The sequence below is a fragment of the Orcinus orca genome, chromosome 6, assembly GCF_937001465.1.
Source record: "Orcinus orca chromosome 6, mOrcOrc1.1, whole genome shotgun sequence".
In the NCBI taxonomy this organism is placed as follows: Eukaryota; Metazoa; Chordata; class Mammalia; order Artiodactyla; family Delphinidae; genus Orcinus; species Orcinus orca.
The window spans coordinates 45,891,557-45,914,018 of record NC_064564.1 but is presented as its reverse complement, the minus strand read 5'-3'; the positions used below and the strand labels follow the sequence as shown (position 1 = coordinate 45,914,018).

The window sequence follows — 22,462 nt, the reverse complement described above, 5'->3', positions numbered from 1 at the left end:
GGGGCCATGTTAATAACCTTCCTCATACATTATGTTCCATCTTTTCCTTTTAGCAACAGTGGACGGTGCCATGGACCTGATCTTGATCAATTCCCTACCTCTCGTGTCTGACGCTGAGACATCCCTCACCTGCATCGCCTCTGGATGGCGCCCCCATGAGCCCATCATCATAGGAAGGGACTTTGAAGCCTTAATGAACCAGCACCAGGATCCACTGGAAGTTACTCAAGATGCAACCAGAGAATGGGCTAAAAAAGTTGTTTGGAAGAGAGAAAAGGCTAGTACAATCAATGGTGCTTATTTCTGTGAAGGGCGAGTTCGAGGAGAGGCAATAAGGATACGGACCATGAAGATGCGCCAACAAGGTAACGTGCCCCTTGGCTGTGGGCAGGTGAGGTCCATTGAGACCCACACCCGCCTCTTGTCTTGACAGCTGCTCACTCAGGCCGGGGACGAGCTGCCTGAGAGCATTAGAGATGAGAGATGATCTAGTCCAACTCCCTCACATACAATCCTTTCACTAGACCTTGTGCCTAGTTCATGAGATGAAATGAAATATATCACATGTTCTCCTAAGGGCTCCATGGTCCTGATGGAGATAGGAACATGTTACGTGTATATAATATGATTCACAGCAATGAAGACAAGTGTCCACCGCCAAACTATGGGCTATTTTGAGTTTTCTCATTGATTTTTCATTTGATTCCTTATTTGTTTTCTTGGCCTCTGAGTATTCTTAACAGAAGTTAATGTTTTCAGAGGAAAAATATGGTAGAAATAAAACATTAAGGGAAACATCTCTCAATAACTCAATTTAATTAGTTACTTGGTACAGTGGTTATCTATTGACATAGTAATGCTGTGTAACACACGACCAAAGCCACGGTGGCATAATGATAATGACTCATAGCTTGTGAGTCTAAGTCAGCTGGGTTGATAGGTGGCTGATCTTGACTGGGCAGCTCTCTCATGTGTGTGGATATTGGCTGGCTCTAGGCTTATTAGGCTGGCCCTGGTTGGGCTACCTTGGCTCTGTTCCGCGTGACTGTTATCCGTTAGCAGGCTAATGTAGATATGTTCTCATGGAGACAGCAGGGGTGCGAGAGAGCAAGCGGAAACACACGAGGCTTCTTGAAACCTAGCCTTAGTACTGTATACTCTCACTTCTGCCTCACTTTTATTGCCCAAAGCAAGTCGAACAGCTGAGCCTAAAGTCAGAATGGGAGGGTATTACACAATTACATGGCCACGAGTATGGATACAGGGAGGGATGAAGAATTGGGGCCCATTTTTTCAGGCGACATGATTTAATTTTAGAAGTGGAGTACCCAGGCCCAGCTCACAGAACACCAGAACTTTTGAAGGAGGACCTTGAGAGCCTTCTGCAAAGGAAGAGTATTACTCCTTTCTGTGCCTCAAAAAGCAGTGATGTGATGGAACCCTTCTCCCAAAATAGAAGTGGGTCCTAAGCTGTATCTTTGGGCCAGTCCACCAAACTCATGGCAGTTGGAGGAGATGTCATTGTAAACATTATTTAATGACTCTGTTCTGCCCTAAGGCTCCCAAGTTTGGACAGGCAGGTAGACTTCTGGTGCTCTTGATGCTATCTACTGGGACGAAGGTGCAGATTCCAGCAGAAATGACCTCTCCTTGTTCTGATGAAAATGATCTGGCCCCTCACCCTCAGTCCCTTTCTCTGGGTTGGTTATTACTAAAATGAAGGGGTCCTCACCAAATTAACATCATCATAACCACACGAGACTGTGGACTGAGGATGTGTCATTTCATGAGACAATGACATTGTGAGCTCTTTAGGATTTGATTTTTAATTGTAAAATTGATCCAGATAAATAATGCACCTCTGCACATTTCTGACTGTCAGCTTTTTATATAGGAATCTGTAGGTTTTTTAGAATCTGTAGGTTTTTTAGGTTTTTATATAGGAATCTGTAGGTTTTTTAGATTACTTCTCAAGGTTAAAAATGCTTATAAAATCACCCTAAGGGTCTTGTTAAAATGCAGACTCTGAGTCAGTAGATCCTTGGGGAGAGTCCTGAGATTCTGCATTTCTAACAAGGTTCCAGGGGATAAGATGTTGCTGGGCTGAGGACCACGCTTTGAGTAGCAAGGGGTTAGAGTCAGCCCCTAGCTGGGGTCTACCTGAAAATATTTCTTTGAATTTGCTAATGGTGGTAATTAAAAAATTTGAAGGCAGCAAGCTCGTTTTAAGATCAAAGTGATAAAATCATTATTCATCACAAATGAGGGAAAAGGCCCTCTTAGCAAAACTATAACATTCACCTTTAAATGGCATCAGGCGAGTGGGAAAAGTGCACAACAGAAATTCCCAGGAATGCAGCTCTCTGATGAGGGAAGAGAGGTTGAACAAAGGGATGTGAGGTGTGCCAAAGCTATCGTGGCCGAAAAGTCGGCTCTGTTATTTTTCACATGTGTCATTGGGATCTGACTTGTGTAAAGAGTTATGTCCTTCTGCTGATATGCCCACATTCTGAATGAAGATGATCTGAGATTTGTGCCCCAGTGATCTCACAGGTTTGACATGAGAAGTGCCCTTTCTGGGCTGTCCTGAAAATGTATAAATAAGAATCCGTAGAGCAAATTAAAACAGAATATTGGGAGTCAAAAACCAACCGTAGGGCTTCCCTGGTGGTGCAGTGGTTGAGAGGCCGCCTGCCGATGCAGGGGACACGGGTTCGTGCCTCGGTCCGGGAGGATCTCACATGCCGCGGAGCGGCTGGGCCCGTGAGCCATGGCCGCTGAGCCTGCGCGTCCGGAGCCTGTGCTCCGCGACGGGGGAGGCCACGGCAGTGAGAGGCCCGCGTACCGCAAAAAACAAAACAAAACAAAACTAACCGTAATGATCCCGCCAAAGTGAGAGTCCAGGTCAGCCCAGGTAAAGCATAGTTTAAGTTCAGTTAAATGAGACTAAGGCAGGCATGGATAGTGAGGAACAGTGAAGAGAAGATGGCTTTTCGACTCAACTTCACCTGAGTTTAATTCTTTCTCTACCACTTACCAGCTGTATGGCCTTAAGCAAGTTATTCAACTTCTATTGGTCTCATTTTTCATCATCTGTGAAATGGGTATAATAATATCTTCAAAAGCGTCTTAGGTTTTAAATAAGAGTAAGATGGTATATACAAGAAGCCAGCTCCCATGAGTGTAAGATTTGATTTACACAGTAGATATGTTCCTGAAAGCTCACTGTAAAGTGAGACATTGCAGAACAATTTACATAATAATAACAATAGCAGTTTGTAAATGGTGGGAATAGGATTTAATGCCAAGCGGTCTGGCTTCAGAGTCTGTATTTATTGCGCTACCCTCTCTATATCACTCTCACTTACTTTAACCACCCACCCCAATTCTGAGCACTTGTTTTATAAAGTACAACAAATCTAGTTGAAACCCCAAAAAGCAACCTAGAGCACAGAGATACGGGAGTGGAGGTTAGTCAGACATGGATTTGAGCCTAGCTCTGCAACTGCTGGTATAACCCAGCGCAAATTACTTACCTGAAATCATAGTTTGCTCATTTGAAAAAATAAATGGGGATAGAGACTTTACCACGTACATTTGAGAATCAAATGAAATCACCAACATTATCTGGCTCACAGTAAATGTTCAGTGATTGTCATTATTTAGTGCCTTGGAATGAGCAGTAATTTAGTGGGACTATTAATTTTGCTACTCAACTGTGGAAAATGTTAATATCATCTTTTAACATAATTATGGAGGTTTAGACAAAATAGAAAAATAGGAAGTACTTTCTCTCCTGTATTTGAATAACAACATCATCTCAAGCTGTTGAACTGATTTTCTTTTGTTGACCATCCAATGGCTGAAATATGGTGTAAGGAAAGTGATATCCTTTATGGTGAGTCAAGAAAACCTCCAACACTGTGTCTTCATGACGCTCTTAACTCCCTGGTAAAACATCACGGGAACTCAGGAGTGCCCGCCTAGGGACACAGCAGGATAGGATAAACATCACTATATCCCTGCTTTGCTGCTGACTCGTGCATCTGGGGAGGAAGTGGAAAATCCATTTGAGATGTGCCAAAACACAGCTTAAATTGGCTCACATGCTCCAAATGGCCAAAGGGATTTTTATCAATGGCATCATCCAAAAAAGTCAAAAGCAGTTTTTTCAAACCTCCCTGCACATTGCATTTGGGGATAGGGAGGTATAAATGAAGTTTGGAACGTTTTCACATCCGAAGATCTATTATAGAGTGTTCCATCGGAAGAAACCTAGGTTATTTTTCTTCCTCTTTTCATTTGAGAAATGGCTTTGCTTTAAGAACATCCAATTTCCCAAATATGATTTGTGAAGTTGACCGAGAGGAGCCATTTGTATCTAAATAACTCAAATGAGCATGTTAAATGTATGAAGAAAATAGGAAAATTTGAAATCAGATTCATTCATCTATTCTTTCATTCCACAGTATTCTTTTTTTTTTTTTTTAGAATATGTTGGGGGTAGGAGTTTATGAATTAATTAATTTATTTTTGCTGTATTGGGTCTTTGTTTCTGTGCGAGGGCTTTCTCTAGTTGTGACAAGCGGGGGCCACTCTTCATCGCGGTGCGCGGGCCTCTCACTATCGCGACCTCTCTTGTTGCGGAGCGCAGGCTCAGTATTTGTGGCTCATGGGCCTAGTTGCTCCACGGCATGTGGGATCCTCCCAGACCAGGGCTCGAACCCGTGTCCCCTGCATTAGCAGGCAGATTCTCAACCTCTGCGCCACCAGGGAAGCCCCCCACAAGTATTCTTAAACCTCTATTTGTGCCACACATGGGAAACACAACAAAGTTAACATTTCCTGAATACTTATTATGTGCCTGACATCTCCCTAGCAATTTTCTACACATTGCTATGTAATTTAATCATTACCAAATGCATATCTGATGAGGACTATTATGATTTCATATTAGTAGGTAAGTCTTATAACTATTGTAACTAGAAGCATTCATATACCTGGTTTCCCGTGTTGGACCTGGGAAGGTAAACTTGGGTCTGATCCCTGTGTTGCCTTTCAAAACCGCCATGAGCCTACCCTCCTGGAATGCTCAGCCTCGTATGAGTGGGGCTGTAATGGGGAAGGACAGGGTATATGGAGGGCGTATGACGGCACTTAACCTGGATTCCAGGATTGCGTAAGGCCCCTGGAGAAAGTGACATCTAAATGGAGACCGATGAATGAGTAGGACTTGGTGAGACACAGGGGAAAGGAAGGAGCAGAAGAGAAGGGAGAAAGTTCATGACTTGGACGTGAGTGATCATGTGATCTGTTTGAGGGACTGAGTACAGTTCAGCATGGCTGGAAGTGAGAGGTAAGGATGCCGGGCCCGGAGTAGGATGGGTCTGGAGGGCTGATGTCTGGAACAAGTGTGGAGCTCTTGAGTTTGTGTCTCAACTTTCACATTTATTGTTAGAAGGCCTTGGGAAGGGACTTGGTCACCCTTAACTCCATCTCCACACTGACAGACTGTGGATATCTGGTCTTCACAGGGCTGTTATGAAATTATACAAAATAACAACGGACCTAAAATGACATTATTACTCTCAGTTTTTATTTATCATTAAATTAAAGGAGACAACTGAAATTTAGCTCAATTATTTTTCATCCATGAGAAGCGTCTTTGTTTATAACTTTTACTACCTTCTAGTTTCTTCTCCACCGCTAAGGAATAAGTGAATTGTGTTCGTAGTTAAGGTCTGTGAGTTAATTAGTCAATCCAAATGATCTCAAGCAAGTCATCCCATAACCTAGGCCTCAGCAATCTCATTTCTAAAAGAAGGTGTTATATGACCTATGAAAGGCCTCTGGAGCTGAGCTACCTGCTTCAAATCCTGGCTCTCCTGTGAGCTTGCTGTGTAACCTTGAACAGGTTACTTGACCTCTCTGGACCTTGATTTCCTCATGTGTAAAAGTAGGATAATTGTAGTACCTATCTCCTAGAGATCTTATGAAAATTAAATATGTGTGAAGTGCTTAGAACAATGCCTGGTCAATAGGGGCTTATTGTTTTCATGATCCAGTCGAGTCACATGACTATCAGTCTATGCGTACTGTGTACAGGTCGGACTCCTGTGTCATCAGGAAGCCCAAGGTGCAAGGCTGGCTTGTGGATGCACTTTCTTAGTCCTCAGCAGAGAACGATCCACCTAGAGCCATGAATGCGGGAGGTGGCCAGCTGGGTGGCAGGGGAACTCTGGTGTGACTGTGTTCCGACCCCCAAAACAGGGAGCTTAAGAGGCGCAAAGTCTGAAATAATAAAAAAAAAACACAGAATGGGGAAAACGTAAAGCCACACTGGAGTTGAGCCGAGTGGAGAATCTCAGTTCCTTTTCAGAATACAATGCTGAGTGAGAAGTCCCACGGTCAACTAAACAATCTTCACACAAAGGAGCAGAAAATATAAACAAACCGCAGAGAAAGGAACAACAGCCTGAAATGGTCAGATAGTTCTCACAGGAGCCTAAGGGCATGTCGTAGAGAGCAACAGCTGTTCGGTTAGATTGCTAAATGAAGCACCTCCTCAGGTGAGAGGGAGCCCCAGAAGGTGGCCCCTGAGGTCCCCTGCCTGCCCTCCCTGCCACTCATGGCCACACTGCACGTGTCACCACAGCGGCGTGGCCTTTGTTTATATTTGGGAAGGATCCTGACCTCTTCTAAGCACCCAGGGGTTTGGCATACATCATTTACTATTCCTAACAACCGTTTAAGGTAAATACTTTTACTCCTAAATTACAGATGAGGAAGCTGAGGGGTTCAGAGGTGAAATAACTGGGTCAAAAAGGTTCAGTAGGGCTTCCCTGGTGGCGCAGTGGTTGAGAGTCCGCCTGCTGATGCAGGGGACACGGGTTCGTGCCCCGGTCCGGGGAGATCCCACATGCCGCGGAGCGGCTGGGCCCGTGAGCCATGGCCGCTGAGCCTGCGCGTCTGGAGCCTGTGCTCCGCAACGGGAGAGGCCACAACGGTGAGAGGCCCGAGTACGGCAAAAAAAAAAAAAAAAAAAAAAGGTTCAGTAAGTGGCAGAGGGTGGCCTTAAGCCCAGGACTGTCTAATTCCAGGGCTCATGGTGCTTTTTGATCTCCACCACTCTTCCTCTGGGTCCACCCCATGTCACTATCTGCACCACGGTATCTGTGTGGGAGTCTTCCAGGGCACTGTGCCCAGGTCAACAGGCGCTGAGGAAAACAAGCAGAGGTACCCAAAGCTCAGGTCCTTCTGAGCACGGTGCAGAGGCATCTTCTGCCTTCGCAGTGTAGCTCTCTAAGCTCTCATGAAAACCAGCTGACTCCTGCCAAGCAATAGGCCTCATCTTCTGATTCAAGGTTCATTTGTTCCTGGAAAAGATATATAACCTCATTTTCTCATTTGTTTTTTCTCTCTCTTTTAAAAGCTTCCTTCCTACCAGCTACTTTAACTATGACTGTGGACAGGGGAGATAATGTGAACATATCTTTCAAAAAGGTATTGATTAAAGAAGAAGATGCAGTGATTTACAAAAACGGTGAGTATGTGTTTTGTGTCATTCCGACACTTGTGCGAGACATCAGATAGCATAAAACATACTGGGTCATTATCTTATTGCAGTCTTGGGGGCAGGTGTTTGAAGTAAAGCTACTATGATGCAAGCTAATCAGATTCTATGATAGAAGCTGTCTTAGGTAACGTGTTTGGTTACTTAAGTAAATTAAAGTAAAGATTTTTATACATTGTACATTTACAAATATACAGTATGAACTATGAACGTACAAGAACTATGAACGTACAAGAAAGTCCCATCATGATGTAATATGTGGGGTCTCAAATTCTGCCATGTAAAATGGGATGCTGTTTGATTGCAAGGCTAAGGAAATGACCAGAGTGAGCCTGGAAAGCCAGTTGGCAGGGGTTCTGGGGGTCTAAGTGCGCAACCCAAATCTGTCTGGGTCTGACTACGGTTTGGCGCCACCTGGTGGCAGTTGCCTGATGCCGCTGGAATATTGATGGAGACTCTTCTGAGTTCTGTGGATGAATGACTTACAGGTTGGAGTAGTGATTCTAGTTATCTCTTAATTGATTAGTTGGCAAGTTTACCTGACGTTTTCCCCAGCTTTGTCGGTTTGCCTCTCCCTGCAGAAGATGAGAAATTTAGGCTACCCTCACCTTCATGTGTTTGGTGGTCGATCCTATAGACTAACCTATCTGCTCCAACACCATACTTTTCTCAACTTTTGGGAGAGCATTCGATAGTTCAGCCTTTTCATTCTTCTCCCCCCCATCTAATACGCTAGAGCACATTTTCTATATCACGCCAAGGAAAGCTGATCACGTGGAGGGGGCAGAGAAGGAAACAGGAGTGTTTGAGTGAGACCCATTGTTCTCCACTTTTCTCCCTTACAGGTTCCTTCATCCATTCAGTGCCCCGGCATGAAGTACCTGATATTTTAGAAGTGCATCTGCCTCATGCTCAGCCCCAGGATGCTGGAGTGTACTCGGCCAGGTACATAGGAGGAAACCTCTTCACCTCGGCCTTCACCAGGCTAATAGTCCGGAGTAAGTGATGGTGTGGTTGTTAGGATTTTTAGCTGGAAGTAGCAGAAACTGACTCTGGCTACTTAAGCAAAAACCAGGGATTAGTTGAAAGTATACTGAAGACTTTAAAAAATCAATGGAAAAGCTGATAAGCAAATTCCAGAAAAGATCTTCCAGGGAAGGTCTGGGGCTCAGCACCGGGGAGGGTGGGTGGACTTTAGGAGGCTACCATGACCCTAACTTAGCTTCAGTGATGTTTCTTTTACTTCTAAATGTTGAACTCTCAGGGTGAACAATCAGATTGGCCTGACACGTGTCAGGTGTCTACTCGCTTAGACCAATGAGCTATAGACAAGAGTGGAGCCACATACTACATACAGAATGGTAATCACTGTGAGCTGGACAGTCTCCCCAAAAGGTGTCTGCTACAGGGAGATGAGTTGGGCCTTCTGGGTTGGCCTAGTATCTAGTGAAACCTTAAGTCTCCTGTAAATCCCAACTTTCCAGATCATTTAACTCTCAAATGTGATTTCTGTTTTCAGGTTTGAAAAATGCAAGAGTTAGAGCTGGTGAAAACTTCTCCCCCATTATAACTATCAAAGTGGGTAGTAACTGTCACCAGTGGTTTTTACAAAAATTGATCTATAGAAAGCAAAAAATTTGCCCTGAATTTTCTCCGGTTATGTTAGGTATTCATGATATTAAATGTTCAGGCCTTCAGGTCTGAGTACTAGGGATGCCCTGTCATTCCTCTAATGATTAGCATCGCTAACTTGTGAAGAGTACTTATTTTGCTTTGCATTATATTTATGCATTCATTCATTCATGCAACAAATCCGTGTTGATTCTAAGTCTCTGCCAGGCATTGTGTTGGTGTTGAGAATACAAGGATAATAAGATGAATCACTGTCCCTTGGGTAATTCCCAAGCAGAGCAGGTACATACATAAATAGATAAACAGATACTGCGATATGAAAATAGACATATGAAAAGTGTGGTTCATCTAGTTTGGGCAGGTGAAATCCCCTTTCATTCCTCTCTACTCTCGGAGAGTCTGAATGGCAAGGACACAATTTGCATTCATTTCATTAAGATGGTCTCTCCAGTGCGATATAGCACCATGTACCAGGGGCACTCATAGTCTGGGGTAAATTGGCAGATTTTCCAGCAATATCAAAAACATCAAATGTCGATATGTGGTAAAAGGTTTAAAGCTTTTTTTTTTTTAAATGACAAAACAAACATGACTTATCATAGATTTGAATTTTAAATTTCCCTGAAGTTTTAAGATAAAGCAAAAGACTTCAAACACATTTTGATCTCCAGGTTGTCTCCTTTTCAGATGGCTAGAAGCACATTCATTCTCTTTGGCTCTTATTTCAATAAAACTGTTTGAGAAGCACTGCTAGTATCTAAAATCATTCTAAGAAAGTTTGAGTTGGGCCACAACCATCCTATTTAAAAGTACTTCCTTCCCTTTGACCTCTTTGATGTTTACCAAGAAATGCGGTACAGTTGAAGGCATTTTGTTCATTTCTCATAACTGTAAGGTATCTCTCCTGGTAGATTTGAACCCTAGGAATAGTCAGTGCTTAAAGATGTGTATTAAAAATCATACTGGTTATATGTGTAGGATTTCTTTTCGGCGTAAATTCTCTCCATGGCAAAAGATTTCTCGAAAACATTAAGTTTATAGGATTTCTCTCTGTATGCCACGGATCTATGGTTTCCTAAAATACAAAACCACGAGGCTTTTGAAGAAAATAACAGAAGCCTAACTGCATACTTGTTGCTTATCAAGGAATTCTTTTCCTGTCTTCTGCATCCCTCTAAGAGATCACCTTAAGTATTTCCTTGAGCTTAATCCCTTCCTCTTTCCCAGGATTAGGAGTGAAGCTGGGACAGGTCTTCAGATCGGTGCAGGGTTAGAGACATACTTTAATGTAACAGGAGAACCCCTTTCATCTCCAGTGTCTGCCATCATTAGTCTTCATCATGTGAAGATAATCTGTGGTCTGGCTCTCCAGAAATCACTAATTGTGCAGAAGTAGTTTTCCCTTTATATATTAAGGCATGTAAATGGTAGCTTTGAGACATTTTGTAGCTTTATCAATTAAGTGGTTGCCTGTAAGACTGGGTCTGTGTTGACAGTCTTCCTGATTATTTTAGAGAAAATACGGATAACTAGGAGTTCTTGGCAAAAATATTATAAGCTGTAGGCACAGGTCCAAGTTTACCACCGCGAGACTAATATTCAGGGACAAAGACATTATTAGTTCCTTTCAGAAGAAAAATTAAACTAAATTCCTGACCACAAACGGTCACCCTACCCCGCTCCCCCTGAGCTTTCCTTATCAGAAGGTATCCTAAATAACAATCTGAAATCACCAAGTGCTGGAGAGAAAGAATGAGGAAATACGAATCTAGAAGCATTTTACGATTCTTGTACTTTCAATTTTGTATCTTGCTTCATTTCTTATATGTTTTCTACCTGAAAAATACTTGGGGGCTACTAGCTCCTGCTTCCCCTTTTAGCTGTCTTCTGTCTCCACATTCTTTATTTTTTTTTAATCTTTATTTTGTATTGAACTATTTACAATTTTGTGTTAGTTTCAGGTGTACAGCAAAGTGATTCAGTTACATATATACATGGATCTATTCTTTCTCAGATTCTTTTCCCATTTGGGTTATTCTCCACATTCTTTACACTGGAGGCTCCCAAACTCTGGCACGCCTCAGAATTACCTGAAACACTTGTGAAGCCTAGGTTGCTAGGCTACCTCCAGAGTTTCTCATACAGTAGGTCATTGATGGGAGTCTGGGATTTGCATTTCTAACAGATTCCCAGGTAATAGTGATGCTACTCGTCAGGGGTCACACTTTGAAAACCACTGCTCTTATCTCTAACCGTAACTGCAGCTCTCCAAACATGCCGTGTTTTCCTCCCAACCTAGCCTCTGCCCAGAACACGCTCTCCAGCCTTATCTTCTTTGTCACTTAGTGGGTCCTGCAGATTCAACGCACATACCACCTCCTCTGAGAAGCCCTCTTTTATGCCCTATTCCAACCCTAAGGCAGAATTAGGTACTTCTGTCTTTGTCGTTATCATTATTTTCTATCACATGTCTGTTTCCCACATTGGACTCTTAGCTTTTAGAGAGCAGAGATTGTGTTTTATTTATCTTCGTTCACCAGTGCCCACTCACATGACTAACATGTATCAGGTGCTCAATAAAGCTTTGGGGAATGAAGTTGCTCCACTCACCATAGTCTTGTTTTCCTTAAAAAAAGGATGTGAAGCTCAGAAGTGGGGACCTGAATGTAACCGTGTCTGCACTGCTTGTATGAACAATGGGATCTGCCACGAAGATACTGGAGAATGCATTTGCCCTCCTGGCTTCATGGGGAGAACATGTGAGAAGGGTAAGTCAAAAGTGCTTGATGAGTAACCTGTGGATTTAAAAAGCCATTGTTGCTGGATCTAGAATTTTAGATCTGGACCCATTTGGGAATGGAAGCTAAATGGCCTCTGTGAGCCCATATGGTACCTTTGAGTAAATTCAAAAAAGGTGCCCTTTCTTAAAGGCTCTTTATTGTCAACCACTGAAAAGTTGTAATAAGTATACAAATCTACGACATCTATGGTGTGAATGCCTCTCCCTAGGTTTGTGCAGTATGCAAACTGCACTACTGGGGGCTGTGCCTGGAGTATCCTCTCTGTGAGGCAGTTTCATTATCTATAAAATGGGCCACAAGGGTGTGTTTACACTGACAATTCCACAGCTTACATTGGATTATTTTCCATGTTCACTGGTCTAGGAGAGACCCTTAAAAAGAAGAATCCTGCGTTTTCAAAGGGCTGCATATTTGCCTCTGAATCATCTTTTTCTCACCCACAGCTTGTGAACTGCACACGTTTGGCAGAACTTGTAAAGAAAGGTGTAGTGGACCAGAGGGATGCAAGTCCTACGTGTTCTGTCTCCCAGACCCCTATGGGTGTTCCTGTGCCACAGGCTGGAAGGGTCTGCAGTGCAATGAAGGTATGTACCAGTCACACCCCTAAAGAGAAAAGGTTCTAGCAGGTATACCAAGGACATCCAGCTTGCTGGAAATCATCGTGTAGGACATACCTGGACGGCTCGCTCAACTGTCTATTGCTGAATTACAGGGTTTTGAATCAAAGATATCTTCATCCAAAGTTAATTATGCTTTCATGTTAAGACTCTGGACCTCATAGAAAGTGCTTCTCATATACATCACCTGGGGATCTTATTAAAACAGATTCTGATTTCATAGGTCTGGACTGGGGCGTGAGGGTCTGCATTTCTAACAAGCTCCGAGGTGATGCTCTTAGTTTTCAGACCACACTTTGAGTTGGAAACCCATAGAAGATTTGTTATCCTCAGTGCATCATAAATATCATTGCTTTTAGGTCAGATCCAGGTAAGATTTGGGATTTGAAAATCGAGGAAGTTAAGGTCTTATCTTCCGTGGACCTTACACAAGCAATACTAACTTCACCTACTCGAAGATTCCTTCTACCCTTTTAAATATATATTTTCCCATTTGGTGAAGCTCAGAGGTATGTGTTTCCCATCTACTTTCCAATAAGCTTTTCACATCAACTATCACACAGTAACTTAACATGAACCTGTGACCAAATATGCTAGACCTTCCCTAATGAATGCTAACCTGGTGGATTAGGCAGAGCTCAATGGTGTTTCAGTATTTGCCTCACAAAATCAGCTTCTTCCACAACTGGCACTGTTGGGAGCTGTGATGGGGTCTCCAGCCACTTGATAACAGTGCTCTAGGACAGAGCAGTTCAGTAGAAATAGAAACAAACCACATATGTAATTTAAATTATTCTAGTATCCACATTAAAAAAGTAAGAGAAACAGGTGAAATAATTGTAATATTTCAGTTGAAATAATTGTAATATTTCAGTTAACCCAATATATCAAAAATATTACCATAGCAACACGTAATCAATAGAAAAAATATTAATGAGATGTTTTACATTCCTCTTTTCATACTGAGTCTTTGAAATCTCAATTTGGATTAGCCATATTTTAAGAGCTCAATAGCCATCCATGGCTATCAGCTACCATACTGGACAGCATAGCTCTAGGGGCTTAGAGTAAGAGGACAAAGAGGAGAGTTACACAAAAGTAAGCTTCAAATACCTGCAAAACCTCAGTCAGTTCCCTCTAAATGCTGTATCTGCCCCCCGTGGAACACTGAGGGAGCCTTAGCCGTAGAGGAATCCCACATGGTCTCAGAAATGTACACCTTAAAGTAAAAGGTGCCTCCGAGTAGGGGTAGATCCAGTTCCTCCTTAAAGACTATTAAAAAAATCATACACAAATTTTAAAAAACATGTGCATATATGAAAACTTTGCTAGGGCCCAGAAGGGTTACATGCATGTGAGGAGTCTAGAACATAAGCTTCGTTAACTTCATGGTGAATATGTCTCTAGACCCAGATTTATAGGAGTACCTTTATTAACATTCCAGCCCACATCTGGCTCCAGAAATCACTAAGATTTTATGAATTGAGATATTTTAGTGTTCTCCCAGACTCCTTCCTTGGACCTACAATTACATGTATGTTAGACCTTTTGATATTGTCCCTTAGGTCCCTGAGGCTCCAATCATTTTTTTCTTTTTCCCTATCTGTATTCTTCAGACTGAATACCTATTGATCTAGCTTTAAGTTCATTGACTCTTCTGTCATGCCGTTCTGTTGCTACATCCATACAGTGAAATCTTTATTTCAAATATTATGTTTTTCAGTTCTAGAATGCCTTTTTGGTTATGTTTTATAGTTTACATTTCTCTGCTGAGATTTCTAATTGTTTCATTTGTTGTGAGCATATTTTCCTTTACTTCACTGAGCATAGTTATTGTAGCTGCTATTTCCAACATCTGGGTCATCCAGGTTGGTCTCTGTTGATTTTCTTTTCCCTTGAGAATGGGTCAGAATTTTCCATTTCTTCTTATGTTGATTGTATTTTGGACATTGTGAATGTTACATTGAGGAGACTTGGAATATGATATATTTCTCTGAAGAATGTTGATTTTGTTTCATTATGTCCTGTCAGGCAATCAGCTTGGTATGACTCAAACTGCAAATTCTGACTCTCAGGCATCAACTCAAACTCAGTTCATTCCTTTTAGCCGTAGCTGGGTTGCTTCAAGTCTGCACTTAACATGTGTGGTTCTGGGGTCAGCCAAAGATTTGGGACTTCCTCCCTCGGCTCTTCCTTTCTAGATTTTCCCTCTCACTTTCCAGAGGCTGTAGTTGCTTTGACTCTGTCCTCTAAGATTCCTCTGTCTGTAAGACTACAGGTTTTCTTTGGAGTCCTAGCTTCCCCACACAATGTCAACTGTACCAACCATTAGACTAAAAGCTGAAAATGGGGAGCACACCATTCCCATCTTCCAAATTTCAGTTCCCCTCAGAACCTGTGTGGTCCCCTCTGTCCCTCCTCCCATCACTCTTCAGTGCTTTCAGGTAGTTGTTTTTAAAATAGAGTTGTTATTTTTGAGAAGGGTGACCTGGTAGGAGCTTATTCAACTCTCCTGGAAGCAGAATTCCTCAACCCTTTAACTTCTTGGTAATTCAGATAATTAATACTACTTGGTAGCTTGGAGAAAAAAAGTAAAACTAGCCACCTATAGCCTGAGTTTTCCTCCTTCCCTATCTTAACACTGGTTTTTGATGTCTTTGTTTACAGCATGCCAGCCTGGTTATTATGGACCAGACTGTAAGCTTAGGTGCAGTTGCACCAATGGGGAGATGTGTGATCGGTTCCAAGGATGCCTCTGCTCTCCGGGACACCAAGGGCTCCAGTGTGAGAAAGAAGGTAAAGCAAGGTAACACTGTAGTCAGGGCCAGGTTCAGCATGTCTGAACCAAGCTCTTCTGGCATAATTCTTGCCCCACTAGCCCAAGATTCTTAAACTCCTTCTGTTTCCACCCTGAAGTAGGGAAGAATATATCCCATGTTCTAAAGGACAGCTTTCTGAATCTTTTCTATGGCTCTCACACTGGCCTTTCCACTAAGGAATAAACCACGTGTTCTTTGTAGCACTAAGTGATAACTGGCCAGCTGAGAACTCTGCCTACTTCTTTTGCTCTCTTCTCTAGGACCAGACTTTTCCCTGGATATCCACAACAGTGGAAGAATTATGTGGAAGGGATTTGGATAAAAAATATTTTTAAAAGAAAGATATAATGAAAGGAAAAAAATGAAAAATATTATCCTCAAAATGAAGTTTTAAATAATTCTAGTTCAGAATTACCGTAGAGCAGGAGTCAGCAAACACCCACAAACCAAATCTGGTGTACTATTTTCTTAAAATAAATTTATTTATTTCATTTATTTATTTTTGGCTGTGCTGGGTCTTTGTTGCTGTGCACGGGCAGCGAGCGGGGGCTACTCTTTGTTGCGGTGCGCGGGCTTCTCATTGCAGTGGCTTCTCTGGTTGCAGAGCATGGGCTCTAGGCACGTGGGCTTCAGGAGTTGTGGCTCGCAGGCTCAGTAGTTGTGGCTCCTGGCTCTAGAGCTCAGGCTCAGTAGTTGTGGCACATGGGCTTAGTTGCTCCGCAGCACGTGGGATCTTCCCGGACCAGGGCTCGAACCCATGTCCCCTGAATTGACAGCCAGTTTCTTAACCACTGTGCCACCAGGGAAGTCCCTTGTGTACTTTTTTTAAAAAACAGTTTTATTGAGGTATAATTTTTATACCATGAAGTTCATCCCTTTAAAACGTAAAATTGAATGCTTTTACAGTTGTGCAACCAGCACCATAATCTAGAATGTTTTCATTTTACCAAAAGAAAGTGTGTACCTATTAGCAGTAACTCCCATTCTTTCCTCCTCCCAGCACCTGGCAACCATTAATTTACTCTCTGCCTGTACAGATTTACTTATTCTTGATATTTCCTATTCTATAAATGGCATCATACAATACACGGTCTTTTGTGGCTGGCTTTTCTCACTTACCATACGGTTTTTGAGTTTTATCTGTATTGTAGCACATGTCAGTATGTATCTCATTCCTTTTTAGATAGATAGAACATCTATCTGTTCTCATAAAAAAAAATGTATTGGAATACAGCCATGCCCATTTGTTTACAATATATCGTGTAAGGTTGCTCTTACACAACAGGGTTGAGGAGTTACCACAGAGAACATAGGGCTTGCAAAGCTGAAAATATTTATTATCTAGTCCTTTCAAGAAAGTTTGCTAATGCTTACCCTAGAATATACTTTTTAAAATCCAAAGAAGCATATTTTCAAAATTTAAAAATAATAAACATATATTACTTTTTCAGTCAAATATAAATAACATATGTCCAGTGAAATCTACACTCAGAATAGTAAGACATTTATGGACTTCTGCCTGTGAGTTTTAAAAATCAGAGCAAATATGTGAGGAAATACCAACTGTTTTCTCAAAGGCTTTAGCTTGTCAGCTTTATACTTTCTCCTCTTCCCCAGTGTTTGGACTTTGTTACAGGGCGGGAATCTGGGAGGGTCTAGGAAGGGAAGGAAAGGCTGTGGGCCAGAACATGGATTGAAAGTGGGCAATGAACAAGCTTAATGATTTGAATTTTCTGCACCACTTCCTCCTTTCTGTTCTAAGGCTGATGTTACAAAAAGTGTGAGAATCTCAAACTTAGAACCAGGTTCCGGGCTTCTGGGGAGCAGCTCCCTTTCCCTCACACCCTCTTCCACCCTCTAGCTGTTCCTCCACCCCCATCCAGCTGCAGAAACTGCAAGGGGACAATGAAGGAAAGATATGGTTTGAAAATGTCAAAGCACTTTGAAGAATTCCGATGGCAATAATCGTGTAGGCTGAACAGTCTGGCAAATTTTCTAATCACAATCTCTCCAAGTCTGCAGATATATCAAGGAATTATCTTTGTGGCTATTAGATCCTTTTCCCTCCTGTTCCATACACTTTACCTGTTTCATTCTAGGCCTGAGAAATAGGATATCAATATAAAATATCAATATTGATGTGTTTACCTTGACCCACCGCTGATGTGGAGCAGCATGTAGGTGACGGCTGTTCTTTTTTGCTGGAAAGGACTAAGCCACTTTTCCAATGTTTCCCTTATTTGCTTTAAGTGCATCTCCGTCTCCTACATTCTTTACTAAGTGTTGGACTGTTTTCAGTCATGTCTTACATTTAGTTACACATGTTCCAAAATTCTCTAAGACCTTACAGTTCAGAATAAAATTGTTATATTTCAGGATTATTCATTCTCTACTCTGCAGATAACAAGCAAGGGCTCCTGATACCTTTGTTGATACCAGAGACATTTTTTCCTTTCCATGTTGGCAGCAATATTTTTTATTTGGCTATTGATGGGAAATTGATTTGGGGGAGTTTTATTCCACTTTACTTCTTCGATGTAAATGTAAATATAATTAATCATCGGCCACTTGCAGACTTCCCAATTAGTGAGACATCTCTCAGATATCAAAACTTGACATATTGTTGATCGGCAGTATTGGGGGCTTGCAGAGTGAAAGAAGAACTAGTTTTTGTTTTTGTAAAAAAAATTCCCTTATAAAGCAAGAGAGGGAGTGGACAGTAAGATCTGCAGAGATGTGGTGCTGATGATCTTTTCAATATTGAGACTGTATCTCCTGGGTCCACTGAGAAAGTACATCATTATGGCCAAAGAGTGTGAATTCTGGAGTCATAAAGATCTGAGCTTGGGCTTCCCTGGTGGTGCAGTGGTTGAGAGTCCGCCTGCCGATGCAGGAGACATGGGTTCGTGCCCCGGTCCGGGAAGATCCCACATGCCGCGGAGCGGCTGGGCCCATGAGCCATGGCCGCTGAGCCTGCGTGTCCGGAGCCTGTGCTCCGCAACGGGAGAGGCCACAACAGTGAGAGGCCTGCGCACCGCAAAAAAAAAAAAAAAAAAAGATCTGAGCTTCAACCTGAACTCAGAGCCTCAGTCTCCTCATCTTTAAAATGGAAACCACAATAGCACCCACCCCACAAGTTTATTACATGATGATAAAACAATATAATATTTGCCAAGTTCTTGCCCAGTGCATGACTTACTAAACGGTAGCTACTTTTATTATTTCTATTTCTGCTGTGTTAAAGATTAGATTTCACAGTGCTCTTTCCTTCATTCAGGCATGCCAAGGATGACCCCAAAGATAGAGGATTTGCCAGATCACATAGAAGTAAACAGTGGTAAATTTAACCCCATCTGCAAAGCATCTGGCTGGCCGCTACCTGCTAATGAAGAAATGACCCTGGTGAAGCCAGATGGGACAGTGCTCCATGTAAGAGTTATTCTTTTTCTTTTTTTTTTTTTGTAGAACAAATTATAGCCTTTTAAAAAATTGAAGTATAGTTGGTTTACAATGTTGTGTTAGTTTCAGGTGTACAGCAAACTAATTCAGTTATACATATATATTTCTTTCAGATTCTTTTCCATTATAAGTTATTACAAGGTATTGAATGTAGTTCCCAACAACAACAAATCCTTGTTGTTTATCTATTTTATATATAGTAGTTTGTATCTGCTAGTCCCAAACTCCTTATTTATCCCTCCCCTTCCCCCTTTTCCCTTTGGTAACCATAAGTTTGCTTTCTAAACCATAAGTTTGTTTTCTATGTCTATGATTCTGTTTCTGCTTCATACATAAGTTCATTTGTGTCATATTTTAGATTCCACATATAAGGGATATCATATGATATTTGTATTTCTCTGATTTACTTCACTTAGTATGATAATCTCTAGGTCCATCCATGTTTCTGCGAATGGCATTATTTCATTTTTTATGGCTGAGTAATATTCCATTGTATAAATATACCACATCTTCTTTACCATTCATCTGTCAATGGACATTTAGGTTGCTTCCATGTCTTGGCTACTGTAAATAGTGCTACAATGAACATTGGGGTGCATGTATCTTTTCGAATTGTAGTTTTCTCCAGATATATGCCCAGGAGTAAGATTGCAGGATCATATAGTAGCTCTGTTTTTAGTTTTCTAAGGAACCTCCATACTGTTCTCCATAGTGGCTGTATTCTTAATCTGACCTCCTTATACTACTAGATATTTTCAGTGTAGCACTCACCCTGCTAAAGGCTAGATTCCATTCATGGCGTGCATCCTCCTAAGCTAGGGTGTTGTTAGCTTTGACAAAAAGCAGAGGAGAGTTCAGCATAACCCGTTTGACTCTAGATAGACCTGATCCCACACCTCCAATCCAGAAACTATGATCCACGGAATCCCTTAGGTCTGAATACATACCTTGGGTCTCTGCCTCTGCACTTTGTCCTCACTGTTGGTGTCTACCACTGGTTAGGGTGCTATCACAACGTTCTTCTTTGCTGGAAAGGAATAAGCTACTTTTCCGATATGTTTCCCTTCCCTGTTCCAACAATCCCAAATGCAGCAGAGACAGGAACTACCTCAAATTTCTCTGTGTCACAAGTGATCTTCGGGAAATTGATGTATTTTCTTACCTAAGATTTTGAAATAGTTATCTTATTTTTCTCTCAAAGATGACTGAAAATCAACTTGACCAGAAGGCAGGTCCAAGTGACCTCTTGGGGGCAGGATATGTAGAATGTTCACACATCAGATGTCCCTGATTCCACTCAAACAATCCTTTCGGTAGCAGAAGCCAACTGACCGCTTCCAAAATCTTGTTGGAGTATCCATGAGTTAGTGGAAGTCACAGCTACCATCTAGTGAGGGCTGACCATACTATACACATCTTACTCTACATTACCTGTCCCCTTTTTGCAGAAGTGGAAACTGGCTGCGTGAAGTTAAGTAACTAAGGAATTGGTCAAAAGTGGCAGAGCTGGGATGTGAACTCAGGTCCACGTGTCTTCGGAGCCCTGACTTTTTCCACAATACCATACTCGGCAGCCCCTCAAACACTTTAGGAAGCCATTTTGTCTTCTCACCCAGCCATCTCTGTATTGGACCAGAAAGGAACAAATGTTACCAGAAGCAGTTTAGAAGGACTTTGACTCTTTGCTTGGAAGTGTTTGCCCCACTCTCCCAAACACACAAATACAACAGCAGGATCTGCGAGGGCATCAATCCAACATAAACTTTCAGGGCTACTACAATAGCTTTGGAAATAAGCCAATGCTTATACAAGCATTGCAATGATCTTCTTAATCTCCCCTAGAAAACTCCTTGTTTAACAATGCGATGGGGTCAGTGTTAAGAACCTTTGTGTTTACACCTATCTAGAAGCTTTTTTTTTTTTTGACCTTTCCAGCCAAAAGACTTTAACCACACGGGTCATCTCTCAGTGGCCACCTTCACAATCCACCGGATCCTGCCCCCTGACTCAGGAGTCTGGGTTTGCAGTGTGAACACAGTGGCTGGGATGGTGGAAAAGCCTTTCAACGTTTCTGTTAAAGGTAAGGTCCATTTTCCAGGGAAAGAGCTTGTAACCTTGATGGTGCTGTGTTTATGTATCACTGGGTGCTGCTTCTAAATAGAAATGCTCTCTGACCACTAAAATACCTTTTGGATGTTCTCCAGGACACTAAGCCTTAAAAAAAAAAATTATGTGCATTACAATGGAAAGGAGGGATTAAGTTTATGACCTTTGGAGTTACATAGCCCTGGGTTTGGTTTTCATTGCTAACAGCTAGTAAACTTGGGTGTGGCCCTGAGCAAATGAATTTGACCTCTCTGAGCCTTTCTTTATTTGTAAACACAGCTTAGTTTATCTACCACTCAGGGTTATTGCGAAGATTTGTTAAATAGTGGAATTGTGTCTGGCATAAAGTGTCTGGTAGTGATTTTATTTTGTAAAAAGTTTAACTTTATCATTCTCGTGACTTCCTATTCACTGTAGAGAATAATTTGGAGAATCTTCATTTTGAGGACTACTCACTTAATATGAAGCCCAGGCTATGCTATACAATTAACATGAATGATTTTCTCCCATATTCAGAGTTCTGAATATTCTTCCTACTATGAATTAGTATTTCAAAATTCAGAGTTAAGTGGATGTGTGTACTTTTGAGGCTTGCAGGGAAGAAATAAAGTGGAAGTAAATCCAAGTTAGCTTGGTTGGTGTACAGAGATACAACAGGGAATTTTAAATTTGGAAGTTACTTTTTAATTCATTTAGACAAAAACACCTAACAATTCTGTGGTATATATTCTAGAAAGGCACTGAGCTAAGTGCTCATTCATCTTATTTAAATTTTATGAGTACAATGTACAGTAGTATTGTTATCCCCACTTTATCATTCAAGAAACAGGTTCAGAAGGTTTAGGTAACTCATCTAAGGTAACACATCTGGCAAACAGCCAATCTTAGTTTTGAACCTGGTCTTGACTCCAAACCCTGCATTATCTTTTGTAGAACATTTTGCTTTCTGAGACTCTTGTGTTACAGATAAGGAAGCAAGATAACAGAAGCTGATTAGTATGTAAACTACTTCACTACCTGATTAGGAAGCTTTGGTTGTTCCCAGAGGTAATTTCTGTAAATGAACTGAATGTAGTTACTCAGAATATATATATTTTTAAAAAAGGTCAAGAACAGTACGAGCATAAATACAGCCTCACAGAGTTGGATTCTCTGCCCTGAGAACCCATATAAAACACCTCAGAATCTTTAATGTTTTTTTGGATTACTGGAAAATCCCAGATCTATTTTATTCAGTAGGACATTAACACGATCAAAATAATTTCTTACATCATACATGTTCCTGGAAGAAAGGAAATGGTATACAGACAAGACAAATTATGTTATTTTTAGGCTTCTTGAAATGTTTGCTGCCCATGGAAAGTAAATAATAATAAGTAAAAAACCATGTTGCCAAGATTCAGAAGAGTTACTGATTCTAATTTTTATTTTTTAAATAAAAGACACAGCACACAA

The 22,462-nt window shown here is 41.5% G+C and overlaps 1 protein-coding gene across 3 annotated transcripts in view; it reads left to right on the top strand.

Annotated features, from left to right (window-relative positions):
• The window catches only part of TEK (TEK receptor tyrosine kinase), a 103,705-nt gene that overhangs the window by 43,737 nt on the left and 37,506 nt on the right, over positions 1-22,462 (top strand). For 2 of the 3 annotated variants that reach the window (XM_004275061.4, XM_049711028.1), the window contains exons 2-9: positions 54-365; positions 7,433-7,543; positions 8,419-8,571; positions 11,842-11,973; positions 12,450-12,590; positions 15,291-15,419; positions 18,720-18,871; positions 20,837-20,981. In XM_004275061.4, the coding sequence (XP_004275109.1) occupies positions 54-365; positions 7,433-7,543; positions 8,419-8,571; positions 11,842-11,973; positions 12,450-12,590; positions 15,291-15,419; positions 18,720-18,871; positions 20,837-20,981 (1,275 nt within the window). The remainder of the gene's footprint in view (positions 1-53; positions 366-7,432; positions 7,544-8,418; positions 8,572-11,841; positions 11,974-12,449; positions 12,591-15,290; positions 15,420-18,719; positions 18,872-20,836; positions 20,982-22,462) is intronic. The other variant, XM_049711027.1, reaches the window with a different exon arrangement.